This window comes from Octodon degus, unplaced genomic scaffold, assembly GCF_000260255.1.
Source record: "Octodon degus isolate 3935 unplaced genomic scaffold, OctDeg1.0 scaffold00003, whole genome shotgun sequence".
NCBI lineage: Eukaryota > Metazoa > Chordata > Mammalia > Rodentia > Octodontidae > Octodon > Octodon degus.
The window spans coordinates 35310455-35326021 of record NW_004524579.1 but is presented as its reverse complement, the minus strand read 5'-3'; the positions used below and the strand labels follow the sequence as shown (position 1 = coordinate 35326021).

General features: G+C 37.3%; 1 protein-coding gene across 3 annotated transcripts in view; it reads right to left on the bottom strand.

Annotated features, from left to right (window-relative positions):
- Wdr7 (WD repeat domain 7) overlaps positions 1-15567 on the bottom strand; it is a 438292-nt gene that overhangs the window by 114297 nt on the left and 308428 nt on the right. For all 3 annotated transcript variants that reach the window (XM_004623683.2, XM_004623684.2, XM_023715190.1), the window contains one exon: positions 8048-8234. In XM_004623683.2, coding sequence (XP_004623740.1) covers positions 8048-8234 — 187 coding nt within the window. The remainder of the gene's footprint in view (positions 1-8047; positions 8235-15567) is intronic.

The following is a 15567-nucleotide window of genomic DNA, read 5'->3' as shown; positions in this document are numbered from 1 at the left end:
AGAAAGAAAGGAAAGGAAAGGAAAGGAAAGGAAAGGAAAGGAAAGGAAAGGAAAGGAAAGGAAAGGAAAGGAAAGGAAAGAGAGAGAGAGAGAGAGAGAGAGAGAGAGAGAGAGAGAGAGAGAGAGAGAGAGAGAAGCTCCCTGCATCATAGGTATAAAATATGCTTTTTCTGAACAAAAATGTCTACTACAAACAGTAGTGAACTAAAGGAAAAAGAAGCCAACTAGTGGCAGATTTCTGGCTTCAAACTAAAGGTTTTGCCTTTCATTATCCCATCTCAGCAGAGGACTGCATGAATTTGGGAGAAATGTCAAACTTCTTGCGGTAAGGAAAGTAGTAAAGTTTGGTCTTAGGTGTCAAAGTCTGGAAAAGAAGTTGTAGAGCAATGTAGAAATGAAGCAAAGATAAGCAAAGATACTGCTCACTGAGTTCAGCGGAAGCTGGAAAATCCAACAATTTGCACTCAATGTGTACATCTGAATAACCCCCTTTATCATCATCTGGCAGTCTCAACGCAGGATTAGAAAATGCTGGAGGGCGTCAATAGTGCAAAGGGGGGAGGCTTAGGAGTGTGAGAGCCGCAAGCCTGCCACTGCACATTGAGCACATTGTCAGAATCATCTTCCAACCACATCAACTGCATTTCATGGCTACCCTATTTAGAAATCTGCAGTGGTTCCCCACTACTGCTAAGAAAAATTCTAACTCCTTGGCTTGAGATTTCAAAAATCCTAAACTCCAAGGCCCTTTACAGTCTAGTTTTATTAATTTTCTGCTCAATCTTTTTAACACACATGTTCCTGGTGCTAGGCTAATTCTAAGGCTGCTTCCTAAAATTCTGTTCCTTTATTCTGGGATTTCCTAATGTAGTTCCTCTACTCCTTTTACATTGGCACTCTCTTCTGTCTCCTATACTTAATTCCTATCTCCCCTACATGGCATTCTGCATTGCTATAGATCTCAATTATTTTCTATTAAAATAAAAATAAACAACAACAAAACCCATTTATTATGGATCTTTAGCACTGAATCCTATTCTGTCAAGACATAGGGGTTAGTTTTGCATTATGAACTCTGCGCAGTGCTTAGACCATACCTTCTAATTCTACATAACCTCACAAAGTACCTGGGATAGCACTCAGATGCAGTGGTACCTTAGGAGTTATGCACTAAATGAAGTCAGCTGGCAAATTCAGTAGGAGGAGAAAAATTCACTTAAGCCAGTTATTGGACTGAATTGACCCAGCGATGAAGTCAAAGTAATTGATCTGGTAGTCCCAACGGACAAAGTCTAATTCTACATGTGGTAATCTTTAAAGTCGACAGTGTGTGATTATGTGTGTGATATATTTTAATGTGGGATTCTCCCTGAGTGATAAAAGAGAGATCTGAAAGGAAGAATCTGTCTGATTCTGGAATCTATATGTAAATCCAGAACTCACTCTTTTCTTCTGATCCAGCTTATTTTGCTGTGATGCAGATCATTGCTTTTACCATCTTATACGATGGTAAAAAGCCGGTGGTTTCAGTCTTTATTCTAAAAAATCAGATATAACAGGCTATAATTATTCAGCATCTCAGTGTACACATTCAATATTAAATATCAGAAATAACAGATATTATAAAGACATGATTAGAAAAATTGTCCACTTAAAATATGCCCACTCTTCACTAATCCTGTTCTAAGGCTTGCTCTATTGCAATAAAAGTGTTTAAAGGGTTATATCAAGAACACTTTTTCTAAATGTTACCATCTAAAATTATCTGTGGGAGCTTTGCCAGATAGCTCAGTTGTTTAAAGTGCTGCTTGGGCAAATGCAGGCAGGTACATAGGACTGCAGTTCGATTCCCAGCTCCAGAAGCTGTACCAGACCTGCCTTTAAGGCACCCTGAAGTAGCCCCCCCCCCAAAAAAAAATTCTCATATTTATGGCCTGGCTATTTTAAATAGCAAGCAGGTGCAAGGGCCTGGGGTTTGATCCCCAGGCCTGCTGTGCTGGCCCCACCCCTGGGGCACACTGAGACTACAATTGAATCTGGACATGGTGGTGTGCACCTATAATCCCAGCTCTTGGGAGGCTGTAAACAGGTGGATCACTATGAGTCTGATCTAGTAGTGAGACCCTGAACACCCTGTAGACCCCTCCCTAAAATTAAAAAAAAAATCTGTCAAATGAGAGAACACTATAAGAAAATGTTTAGGGAAAAAACAAACTATAGTCTATAAATCCTAGGCAACAGTAAAAGGACACTGAAAATAGACTCACAGAAGCAAAGAAAGTGAACGTTATTTTGAAAATATGTATTAGCCACCACAGCATCACTGGGACAAAACAGCCAGCACCTACGGCTCACATGGGGAGAGGCTGATTTGGGCTGGTGATTTTTGTAAGGGGTTGGTTAGCCCCTCAGGCACATCAGCATGGTGGAAGAGCGTGGTGGATACTCAGTGCTCAGCGAGAGGAGAAGGCTGTTCCACCCTGACAGAGAAGAAGTACAGGAATTAAGGAGGAACCAGGAGCAAGAATGTATCCTTTCAGGTCATGTTCCCAGCGGACCCACTGACAACTATGCCCCACCTTCAGACAGCAAGTCAGCTGCATTGCCTCATAATCCAACCACCTTCTAAACATAAGTGACACGGGGGGACATTTTGGATCGAAGCTATAATATGTATTTTTAATTATTTAGCATCTGAGATTTCCAGCTCATCCCTTCCTAGTAAAACAGGTGTGTAAGTTTCTGTCCTCAATTTAATAAGAAATCTTTGCTTTCTCTTTGCCTTGGCTGAACCTTAATTTCCCAACTCACAGGTGGCATGTATTTCTAAATCCAAAGGTAGAAATTCTTCTTCCTCCAAATGCAGAGCTTTTAGACCTATTGCCTATATGCTATATGTACAGTACTTACTAGGAGTAAAAACTATGCTAATATGGTTTACTTAAATGAGAATTTCAATTATGCATTTTGTCTTATAAATAATTTTAAGGGGCACTGGAAGGATAGTCTGTGTACATAATCCTAAAGCATGTGTGCATTTTTAAGATGTGCTCCTTTCTTCCCAGCCCTCAAATTAAAAAAAAAAATATATGGTTGAGATCGAACTAAGATCTCAAATCTTTTTCTCTAACTCTGTACAGTTCAAAAAGAATCTTTCTAATGTATGGAATTTATCTTTATGTTAGCAACGTATGTGCAATTCCCAGCTACTATGGTGTATGTTTCTGCCTTAATGTCTGGCAAGCTGTGATGGTCCCTCACAAGCAATAGGTTGTCTGTAATTCATTAATGTCCTTAAGCTGTGGCAGTGAGAGATGAGAAACTCTCCCTCAGCAGCTAGGCCAGCTCTGCTCCACTACTGCACTGCACCATGCACTAGGTAAATGCAATAAAAGAAATCCGAAGCCCCAATGAACATAAATAAAAATGTACATTTCTAAGGATGCAAAGTTTTTTCTCTGCATTTATAAAGTAGTCTTTTCTACTGTTTTTAATGTTTTAGCAATATGTGTAACCATATAAGCTGAACAAATTTTGGATTTATAAAAATGATAATACATGTTTTTATTTTTCTTGCAGCTAGCTGGGGATTGCACAGTCTATGGCTGCAAGGAAGTGCAACCTCAATTTTTGATTAAATAGTTCATGATACTCATCCTTATTATTTAAAAAAATTCTCACAGAAGATGGTACATGTGGTCACTTACCATACAAAGGGTGGCATAAAAATATGGCATAAGAGCAACAAAATGCAACTTAGTTGGGAGACCTGAGTGACAGTCTCAGCTCTTAGAATCTGTCACCCTGGACACATTGCTTAATCTCTCTAAATCTTCTTTGTATTCAACAGCATATTGAAGGCCATGGATCAAATGCCGTGGAAGGCGATTTGCATCTCTAAAATTCTACTTTATTAAAAGTTTATTGTATGAAAAAAAAAAACCCTGCTAGGAATTACAAATACGTAAGAATAAATACCACAGGGCACAAACATTCAAAGAGTTTATTGATATTTAAATATGGCCTTTGTTTTTAGAAGGTACAAAATCTTTGATGAAAACTTTAATAAATATACTAAAAGATCTGAATGCACTTTGAAAATCCTGACTTTACTATTTTTATGTCCCTTGAATACATTGTTTTTAATTTTAGAGATGCTATGATTTTGAATTCAAGAAGTCCAGTGTTAGAAATGCTCACTTTTTGAGTCAGCTAGATCTGGGTTTAGAGCCTATGTTTTTCACGAACTACAATGTTATTGTGAACACGGATAGCTTCTCCTCACATCTGCAGAATGGGGTAATCACCCCTATTTTCTTGAGCATCTGTGTCTGGATGAGCACACTGTGACTTGTACACCAGACAGGGCAGGAAACGTTCAATACGAGGGCTCTATTGAGAATCTCTGTCTCACACTGCTAGGTAATTGTTAAGGGAAAAAAAAAAAAAAAAAAAAAAAAAAAAAAAACAACTGGTACCATATTGTTTCTATAGTAAAAGCATAAAGCAATTCTTATCTAACGCTAATCCTATTCTCCAGAAATAAGTGAGAAGGAAACTGTTAGTTTTAAATGGGGGCATCACAGTTTAATTGTTACAGGGAATTGATGAATCACATTACTTATAAACAATTATTTACTTTTCATTCACCAACAGCTAAAGGCACTGCTCACCCTCTGCAAGCACAACTGCGCTTTCCGGCCTCTGTCGTTTTGCACGTCCTTTCTCTTCCCTTCCTCCCATCATAATCACACAAAGGAAAAGTGCAGATAGAGTTCTTTTCCGATGATTTTCTAGTTACCTAGCTTGGACTCACCTCACCAGGCCCCCGGTGTCCACACCCATACACTCCCTATACCCTTTGCATCATGATTATCTTTAGAGAGAATTTATCTTTTTCTGGTTCCTAGATGGGACCTTTGTTTAATTTTACTTTATAATTAACATCCTTTTCACACATTAAATGCTCAGAAATGCTTTGTTAATAAATACAGTTTAAAATCTGGCAAAATATCGGAATAGTAGAAAATAGCTACTGTTATTTTGATATTAGTTATAAAATTGTATCTCCTTCTTTTAGATTGCTGAGCAGTCATCTTTGATGAGGGATGTGCATACACTGGAGAGAAGCAAAAAGCAACTCTGCTGTTATTTGTGTTCTTCAGAATGAGGCCTAAGCTAACTGCCCCTTCTGAGCTCTGTCCTTAGACTCACGAGAATAGGAATAAAGTGGGAAACATTTCCTACAGTGGTAGCGCTTTCTTTCTTTCTTTCTTTCTTTTTTTTTTTTTTCTGTTTCACTTTTTCAATAACATGAACTGAAATTTTTAAAAAGTAGTAGCCTAACATAAAAGCTTCTTCATGAAGTAAGCTTAACATCGCAGACAGGAGCGAGGCAGCTGAGTAGGGTTATTGTGTACACAGTAAATCAGGCACAACAAGGAGCAGCGCAGCAGGGCACCACGAGGGTAAGATGCACACTTAACCCTCTGCACACGCCGCTGCTCTGTCTCTCCCCACCTCAGTCCTCAGCAGCCTCTACTACTGTTTCATGGCTGTAACAGGCATTTTCAATCTAAATCCTGTTATAGATTAATAAGCAAACATTTTCTCGCTTATTATGCAATTTATCATGATGAAAATTACATTGGACTCCTCAAGGCTACATGCTGATACATTCATTTATTCAGAGCTATGTACAGAAAGTCATACTAATCTTCATGACAGAAAGGATGTAATAGAAAGATTTAAATTACCGACTGAAAACTACAGTATTTGTGACTGTGGGCACACTACATGTAGTTTACTACATTAAGTGTATCTTTATTTTGTTGATAAAAGCTTGATGTAAATTTAATTAAAAATAAAACTATAAGTAGTAAAATAAAAATAATTAAAACAAAAACTATCATTTTTCCAAGGTAACAACAGAGCACATGCTATTGAAATTGCTTTTAGATTAAATCTGAAAATAAGCTACACAATTAGATCAAAGCAACATTTAGGACAATCAGACCTGTGAGATAGAGACCGCTTGAAATAAACCAGGCAAGCTGTGGTAACGGCAGCAGCACCGTGGCCTCACTGGAGGGCACAAGTGGCAGCTGCAGCCAGGGGAGGCCAAAGGTTGGAAATGTGCTTTGGAGTTTGCACAAAGGCCACCTGCCTTGCACTCTTGGCACTAATTCATGGGCTCACATTTTCTCCTAATCCTATAGCCCACTAGGAAGCATGCAGCCTCCTATCGCAGGAACTGTCCTGGTCACCATTCTCTAAACTTCTCATTCTAGAAATGGGACAGCTTTTGATCTGTTGAGCACAGGGACCATAACAATAACACTATCATGAACACTACACTACAGATTGCATCCATTTAACCTCCTAAGATGTGCTAAATACTCTTCTAAGCACTTTGCAGATACAGACTTGTTTAATATCAATCTCAAGAGACAGTTTAGCATACAGGTAAGGAGACACAGAAATAAAGATGTAAAGATCAGGAAGCAGGATGGGGAAAGTTGCTGCCTAAATTTGAAATGAACACTTTCTTGCCAATCGTGTTTGGAACATGGACAGGGAATGCCTAGGCTGTAGGCAAAGCCTTGACTTTCTACTTTTATCTTTTAGGGTTTTTTGTGGTCTCTACCACTTGAGCACAGAGCAATCAGCAAAAAGACCACAGCCCCAAGCAGCAGAGGCCCCAGAAAACTGAGGTATAAGAATGACAACTGTGAAGAAAAAAAGCACAAAACTCTAGTTTTTCAAAAGGTTAACAACAACAAGATGTCACTTGTTGAGAAAATCAGAGTTGGTTACACTTTCATAAAGGGAAACATTATAGGGCAATTTACAAAGATCTACTGTTTCATATCCCTCAATGACTATATGTTAACAACAACAAAAATTTAGGAGGAGGACAAAAAAATGCACCTCTTGCATGTTGATGGTGGGCATATGAAAGGTATAACCACTGTAAAAAAGTTTGATTGCTTCTCATAAAGTTATATATACTATATGACCCAGTTATTTCCTTCTCAGAGAGAAACAAAAACAGATGGTCAGACACTTATACAAGGATGCTCACAGCAGTTCTATTCACAATAACTGAAAGGCAGAGACAACCTGTATTTCAACCAAGAGATGAACAGTATGTAGTACAACCAAGGCATGGCATGTTAGCCATAAAAAGAAGGTGATGATATGGATGTACTGTATAAACATGAGGTAAGGAAAGAAGTCTGTCACAAAAGGCCATAGGTCATATGATTCCTTGTATGTGAAATATCTAGAATAGGCATATTAATGGACAGAAAGCAGATTAATGTTTCCTAGGCCTGTTGGGAAGTGAATGGAGGAAGAATGCTTAACAGATATGGGGTGTCTACTTGAGGTGATCATAGTGGAAATTAGGTAGCAGTGATGGTTATGCAAAGTATTGTGTAGAAAAACCCCAAATTCTGCTAGGTATCAAGAGACTGACTTCTTAAGCCAACACTAATCTCTGCCTCTACTGCCACCAGCAGTCCTGTCACTTTCCATCATGTCTAGCCAGTTGGTTGCCATTTGCATTATCATTTCTTTTATTTTATCAACACCCCCTGCTTCTCTTTCTCTTCCATTACTCTCATCACTGCTTCCCTGGATCATTGAAACATCCTTATGATCGGTCTCCTACTGTAAGCAACTGAAACACCAATAAAGCCAATCTGAAAATTAATGAAAGTGTGAAGCAAGTATTTTCTCAAACTATCTGGCCATGTATTAGTAAAACATTAAACCATTTCTGATGTTAGCTAGTAATATCTCAAGGTACAATAAACACAATTTGATAACTGTCACACTTTATTCATTGGGTCAGGGCCAAATCTCAATTGTGTCAAATTATAGAACATATTTCTTTTCATTTTTTCTAACAAAAATTTCATATAATGAAATGATGTCTATTTTTTGTTTATGAAACACAATTTATAAAAGCCAATCAATGACCTCCAACAAAGGGGGAGAGGGAGAGAACAGTAACCATTTGCACTCCCTGGAAATCACATACTTGGCAAGCTGCTTCTCGGCGTCTGCACAAAGTTCGAGCAGCCCCATGAGAACGGCGGACACGTCCATGTAAGGCTCCCACACCGTGAATCCTCGCCCGATCAGGTCAATGGCTGTCCTCCGGATGGTGCTGTGTGGAGGAAGTTTGGGACTCGGTGGCTGCAGCAGAAGAAATGTCAATGCCTTGCCTAAAATGACAAAATACAAAGCAGAAGAGTAAAGGAATTACACTCTTGTGAATTTCTGAAGCATACTTTCAAAATACTACAAGAGATCTTGAGTTTATTACTTGTTTAGCCAGGCAATTTCAAGATAAAAAAGTTAGACTATAAATATTTTATGCCATGAAGTGTTTAATTACATAATAAATCAATACAAGTTATGTTCAAATCCTATCGAGGATCCTAACTTGCAAATACTGTTCCTTCCAACTCAATATTCTATAAAATGGAGGGGAGACAACAGGCCATGGGGCCATGTGCCTGTAGTCTCAGCTACCACTGAAGGCTGAGGTAGGAGCATCCCTTGAGCCTAGGAGAACCAAGCTAGCATGGGCAACATAGTGCTGCTCTGTCTCAAAAAGAAACAAAAAAATTTCAAATAATGTAATATAGGTCTTACCCTTCCTGCTGCATCTTACACAGTTCCCATGTAAAACACTTCCCATTAATAACAGTTACTACAGGCAACACTGCATTGAAGGATACAGGAGGTAGGATGCACAGTGTTATAGTCTCCCTCCCCAGAAATCCATGTTCCTCCACCTTCAGCTGTATGTACTGATACATTGCAAAGATACCAAGTATATGGTAACTTCTTCCTACAAGATTGTTAAACAAATTTGTAAGAGTACAACTTCTAAGTTAGATACATGATCCAGGTTTGAATTAACAAGTACTCTTTTATGTTGAAGATATGCTCATAGTTTGCATTTGTCTATAAGTGTCCAATTTACTTCAAATCACTCTGACATTCAGAAAAGGAAAACAAAAAGGATTATGAAAAATAAGGGTGGGCACAGTGGTATATTCCTATGATCCCAGTACTTGGGAGGCTGAGACGGGTGAATCGTTGTGAGTTCAAGGCCACCCTAAACTACATAGTGAGACCCTGTCACACAATTAAAAATCCCACAAAAATTAAAACACAAAAAATTAAATAAACGACTTATAATTTAGAAGAAACTTTTTGTTTTTAAAGGGAAGAGAAAATAGTTCACAGGGAATTTGTACCTGTACATTATATGTTGGTTTTTCTTTTTAAAATTTCCTGTGATGAATGTGATCATGTGTATACCTAAAATGTATCAAGAATATAAAAACAGAAGGCCAAAACAACAACAACAAAAACCCAAACCCAGTTCATACCAGGAAAGGAGACCACAGGCTTCAGGATTTACACGGTAGTTAACAGCTTCCTAACTTTCAGGGGAGTGGTTTAGGAAGGTACTCACTGAGCCTCAGTTGCTTTCTCTATAAAATGCTGGTAACAGCAGCTGTCTCTCAAGAGGAATCTGAGTGTGAAGTGGATTTGTGCCTGTGAGGGGCACTGCTAGGTGCCCAGCACAGAGTGCAGGAGATGGCAAGCAGGGCTCACTGTGGGTCACAGGCTGAATTTGTTGATTTTCCAAATTAAGAACAACACATATAAACTTTCATGTAATACATCTATGAACGAAAGTATTTAGTCATTTTTTATTCTGTCCCCAACTGTTACATAAGAATGAGTTGAGACCAAGGTGGAGAGAAGTGAAGGGTATGCTAAACCCAGAGACTGAAGACACATTCTGTAAGTTGGTGGTTCTTACTTGCTTCTGAGCCATGGAGCCTTTTAAGAATCTATTGGAACATTGTTTCCTGTGTGAGAAACTGAAAGCCTGAATAAAGACCAAAATGTATACCAGGTATTATAAAACAGGAAGAAAATGTTCACACAGGGAGGAGAGCAGGGAGGGGGAAGGGGAAAGAAAAGAAGGGAAAAGTAAAAAGAAAAAATGTGAAAACTTATAAAATAGAGATTTTGTAAATGGGGAGAAGACGAAGGGTTGATAGAAGGGTAGGAGAATGGGGGGGAAAAGACCCAAGCTATCACGTACAGGAACAAATTCTCTATGGTGAATGTGATCATTCAGTATATTTAAAATGTACCAATAAAATCTGATTTAACAAAAAGAATCTTTTGGAAGCCCATGGTCCTTTCTCTAAGAAACTAAAGGCATAGACATAGTCACAAACTTCTGGAGAAAAATTTCAAGAAAGCCATGTTCTTGGATTATCTACTCTTGCATTAGCTAAAAAGGTACATAGAAAACAAGCTTGGTGGTACACTCCTGTAATCCCTGAACTCTGGGAGGTTAAAGCAGGGTCATAGGTGCTTTCCTAAACTGAGCAATTTAATGGCTGAAATCTTGTTTCAATATAAGAAAGGTTTTTTAAAGGGCTAGGGATGCAACTCAGTAAGAAGGTCCTTTCATCCCCACCCAGTACTACCGCCACCAGGACAACAAAAAAATACTGCATAAAGTCTTGAGAAAACACTCTAAAATTCATATATACATATATATATATATATATATGAATTATATATGTGTATATGTAATTCATAGTTTTATATATATATTTACAAACTGTATTCTCATATTTCACCATGAAATATGTTATATAAAACTTCAAGTTTTTCTTTTAGGTCATAAAATTAATAAACACCTTTTAAAATATGATCCACTGTTCACTATTTTCTGTCAGCACTTATATGTTCCTCATCAAATATTTTTAAGTATGAGGATTTCTGTGCATTTCCATCCTCCTTAGTAGCTGCCAGATCCTTAAGGGTGGAAACTATTTCATGTAACTGCATATTTGCACTGGGCTTTACATACACCATTTCTAAAAATAGAAAATAGACCTGCCTTCACTGCATTCACATTTCTAATGCAGCTCCCTGCCCTAGTTTGTCAGAATGGTGTTACAAAATGTCCAAAAAATCTGCCACTTTCCTGTTTATTTGCCAGAAAGTTTTAAGAGCTACAGAAAAACCTCAACTGCTGTTCTCTGCAGATCTGCTGAAGCACTAGCAACTATGGCTTCCAATCTAAGCGATAGAGCTCCCTGGAGGTGTATTCTTGTGGCAAAGGGGAAGTAAAGTATCCTAAGTACAATGTTTTATAGCATTTCAATCATCATTTACCTTCACTGCACTCTACCATTTCAGTATTCATTACAGGTAGGAGCATTACGGCAATGCTAGGGACCTTGCCGCTTTCCAAAGGCCTCTGAGGTAGGAACTCTAGAGGCAGCTTTCTCTCTACGCTTGACAGTTTTTTTTCCTAAGTGCAAAAATAAACAATAAGTGGCCGACTTCTTGGTATTTCTCATCCCTGTTCTGAGAAAATGGGAAATGTACAGGATGGGACCACTTAGCTTTTGATGAAACAACAGAAAAGGGGGTACCAGCAAGGGTTCTACTAAAGCCCCTCGCGGCAGAGGTCCCCAGAGTGCCTGCTGACCCATGACTTGCAGTAAGGAAGGTGGCTTGGCAGGAAATATATGGCCTCTGCAGCACTGCCACCCTTGCCTTAAGTCACTTTCCATTTCTCTCAATGCTCTCATAAGTAAAATTCTACTCAGCATCTTTCCTTCTTTAGTTCGAATTATGTTCTCCAGCTAACATAAAGCAAAGATCCCAATCGTTCCGGCAGGGCAGTTTTTACATAGCTTTGGCACCTATGTGGAGGACATCAAACAAAGAAGAAAGAAAAATAGGTAACTTCACACAGAGTTTTTTAAACCTACTAAGAGTATGCTTGTGTTCTTTCTAATTAGCTGTTTTGGAATTATAAAGAACGAACAAATGTTAAAATTTCACAACTCTCTCTCTTGACAATTTATTCCAAGTAATATATGCAACTAACAAGTTACAAGGATTTTTAGGTTAATTTTTCTTTTTTATTTATAGCTATGCTGACAGGATGTATATGACTTTACTGCTAATAGCAATGACAATGATATTCCGAAGGAATAATTGAGAATGCCTGAAATCTCAAACACTACTTCCTCTTCATCAGATATCCTATTAGCAGAGTATGCCTCTAAACAATAGGTGTATGATGAGAGAGAGAGAGAGAGAGAGAGAGAGAGAGAGAGAGAGAGAGAGAGCGCAAGCGAGCTTTGTCAACTTATTTTGTATTCTTTCATTTAGGTATTCTAAGAATTTCATATAACACGTGAATCAAAGTAATACAAATCTAAAATAAAGACAACAATGGTACCTTCTCTATTGATAGAAAATCTCTCGTGACAAAATGTTCTATTTTTCTTAAACCTTGCCACCTATTAAAAGTTGTGCTTGTGTGTGTGTGTGTGTGTGTGTGTATTTTGTTTTGAGCCATATGAAATTTTAAGAAAACAATGACTACTTATTATGATAGTTGTTGCCTTGGGAAATACCAAAAGTTACACTGTATATGCCCAGCATAATTAACAAAATTATGCACAGATCAGAAATGTCCAAGAGTCTCCTACAAGCCTGTCTTGACCCCCAGCAAAGTTTCCATGGTTCTATGGTACAATGAAAAAAACCGGACAATGTACATTAAGTGCTTTTCATGAAAACCAACTTACTCAATTTATAGAAGTACCCATTCTAAGTAGAGTTTACTACTTTTTTAGATGAGGTTATATTCTTATTACCTTTTTGGTAACAGGGATTTAAAATAAAATTATGTATATAGTAGTATTTTCTAATGTTTGTATTAAGTAAAATGCAAAAGTTAGAAACACCACTAAGTACTCTCAAATTTTATTTTTGGAAATTTTACTGCTTTATGATATTCCAAAAATTGTAAGTCACTGTCACGTGCAATATAATTTCCCATCCTGGGGAACTGGAAAGCTGCCTCCCTTCGCTCCAAGAATCACTGCTATGCACTCCTGCTGGCCACTGACTCTTAACTGCAAGTGCCAAGAGGCTCCTAACTCAACTTCTTAGTGTGTGGAATTCAGTACCATTCAGGTCAATTGAGGGTCATATTTAAGGTTAAATTATCAAATTATTGGTTTTTCCCACCTATAAATAGGTGCATCATACTTACAATGACTATGATTGAACCACCACCTCTGTCTAGCCAACTGTAAAAATGAAAAAATTTTACAAATGTAAAAATGTAAAAATTTTTCTAACCAAATGCAGACAAATTTAGAACAAAATCCTTTAAAAAGTAGAAAGCACTAAAAACCAGCAAAGAATAAATCACAACTAAGTTAGATAAACAGGCTGTTCAGAAATTTATTCTATTCTCGTATAGGTAAGACTAACAATGGCTTATATTTTAGTGTTATTTTATCTCAAATTTTTTATCTCATTTTAAATTTGTTAAAGGATGCCAACTTTAATTTTACTGTTTTTGAAAACTGCCACAAAGAGTAAAACTGCAAGAAAATATTTAGTGTGTGTTCTAACAGCTAAATGCTAAAAATCATAAAAAGAACTGGGTCAAAGACAGCAAAATAAAGCCTAAACAAGCCATGGTTTTAAAAAGTAGCAGCATTATTCTATGGCTAATATTGCTTTGGCATAGTGGATACTGCTTAATCACACACTGACCAATAAAAAAAATTAACGCTTAACATTTTTGTAGCATCTGGCTAGTTAAAATATCTATCCAGTCCTATACCCCATAACACACACACACACACACACACACACACACACACATGCACACACACACACACAATGCTCATGCACTAGTGTTATGACTTAATTAGCTTGTATTCTGGAGCATTTACTTATCATAAAGCACAGACTCAATTTACTAATGCACATGACATTTGTTTAAAGTCAATTATAAGAAAACACTTTGAATAAAGGTAGTTGTCAGGGCTAGCTTCAGGGGTATGAGTGTTCTTTATTTTATTCTATTTTGGGGGGGTAAGGTAGTTTCAATATTTTGTACCTCCCCTTTTTATGGTAATGTAACTGCATTGGTTATAAAGCAGCAGCTAAGCAGTTCTTTAAGATAACGCTCTCTAGCCAAGTCTAACTTTATTTAGATGCTATAGAGGGACAAGTTGAGTATTTGAACCAAAATGGGAACATTAACAAACATCACAGCCTTCACTAATAACATTGTGATTTTGCAGTCAAGTGTAGACTTCCCCTTCAAAAAACAAAAGCTTGTGACCATGTTGTATGGCTTGTCCGGAAACTTCTGTAAATCTTATGTTTTAGCAAAATATTTTTTGTTATTCTACAAAAAAAAAAAAAAAAAAAAAAGAAAGAAAGAAAGAAAACACTTTATTAACTACAAAAAACTATAGGTATATATTTCTATAAGCATCACATGTAATTTTCAGCCCTGCTCATTTGATAATAAACAACATCTTTATATTACTATTTTACTTTTCTCCTTAAATTCTTCTGCAAAAACAGGAATTGATCTTGACAGTAGTATCTTCAGCTCTCCACAGCACCGTAAGACAAGCAGAACAACATACTTCTTTATTCAATTAACACACACACACGCACATACACACACACTCACACACACACACACACGATTCACACTGGGAACCGAGTGTCCAGCACGGGTTAGACCAGGGTTTGTTCCGTGCCTGGTAGAGAATGCTGTCAGAGGAGGTGAAGAAGTATGTGGCATGGACCAGCTTGGGAACAAATACTATATAACCTGCGGGACAGGAACTAGAGAGGATTCATACCAATTAGTAATGCACTTTGTTGGAGTAAAGAGATATTTCTGTCCTTTCAAATTACACTAGTAGCCCCCTTCTATGTTGCTACAGCACCACGATGCAGATCTCAGGATGAAGGAAGCAGTTGGGCTCTTGCTAAGTTGCCCAGGCAGACCTCACACTGAGGATCCTCTTGCGCCAGACTCCCATAGAACTCATTTTGGAAGTACTAATAATATACCTTAAAACCAGCTTTACTCATTAGTGCGTACAGCCTTTTGCAAACTTGGTCATACTGTGCAGGTAATTATGTCAACTGCTAATGAAGATAGTTTTGATATTTTATGTGTGAGTATTGTTTTATTTAAAGGCTTTTAACATGAAAAAAAAGGTACAGAAATAGAGATTACGTTATAATGACCAAGGCAGTATTCTACATAAAAAATAACTGAAACAAAAAAATTTATAAGGTGAAGAAGGTACTTAGAATTTACTACAGGCTGTATGTGCATAAAATGATCTGACCACAGACTTATACAAAATAAATTACTACCTGGAACACGAAAATGCCAGCTATTCTGACTGAAAACTGCCTTATTCCCCTGATGAGTATTTTGAGAAGTTCTATATAAGATGAAAAAAACTGGCATGACACTTAAAGATTGCAAAAAATAGAACACAATTAAAAACTTATTTGTAATGAAATTCTTCATAAAATATACACAGTAAATCTTACTACTTAAAAAAATTTTGTACTCATTAACTTTATTGAAAATTGATAAGTATATAGCACATTAAATATTGTACACAAATATTGAAATGTGAAAGATATAAG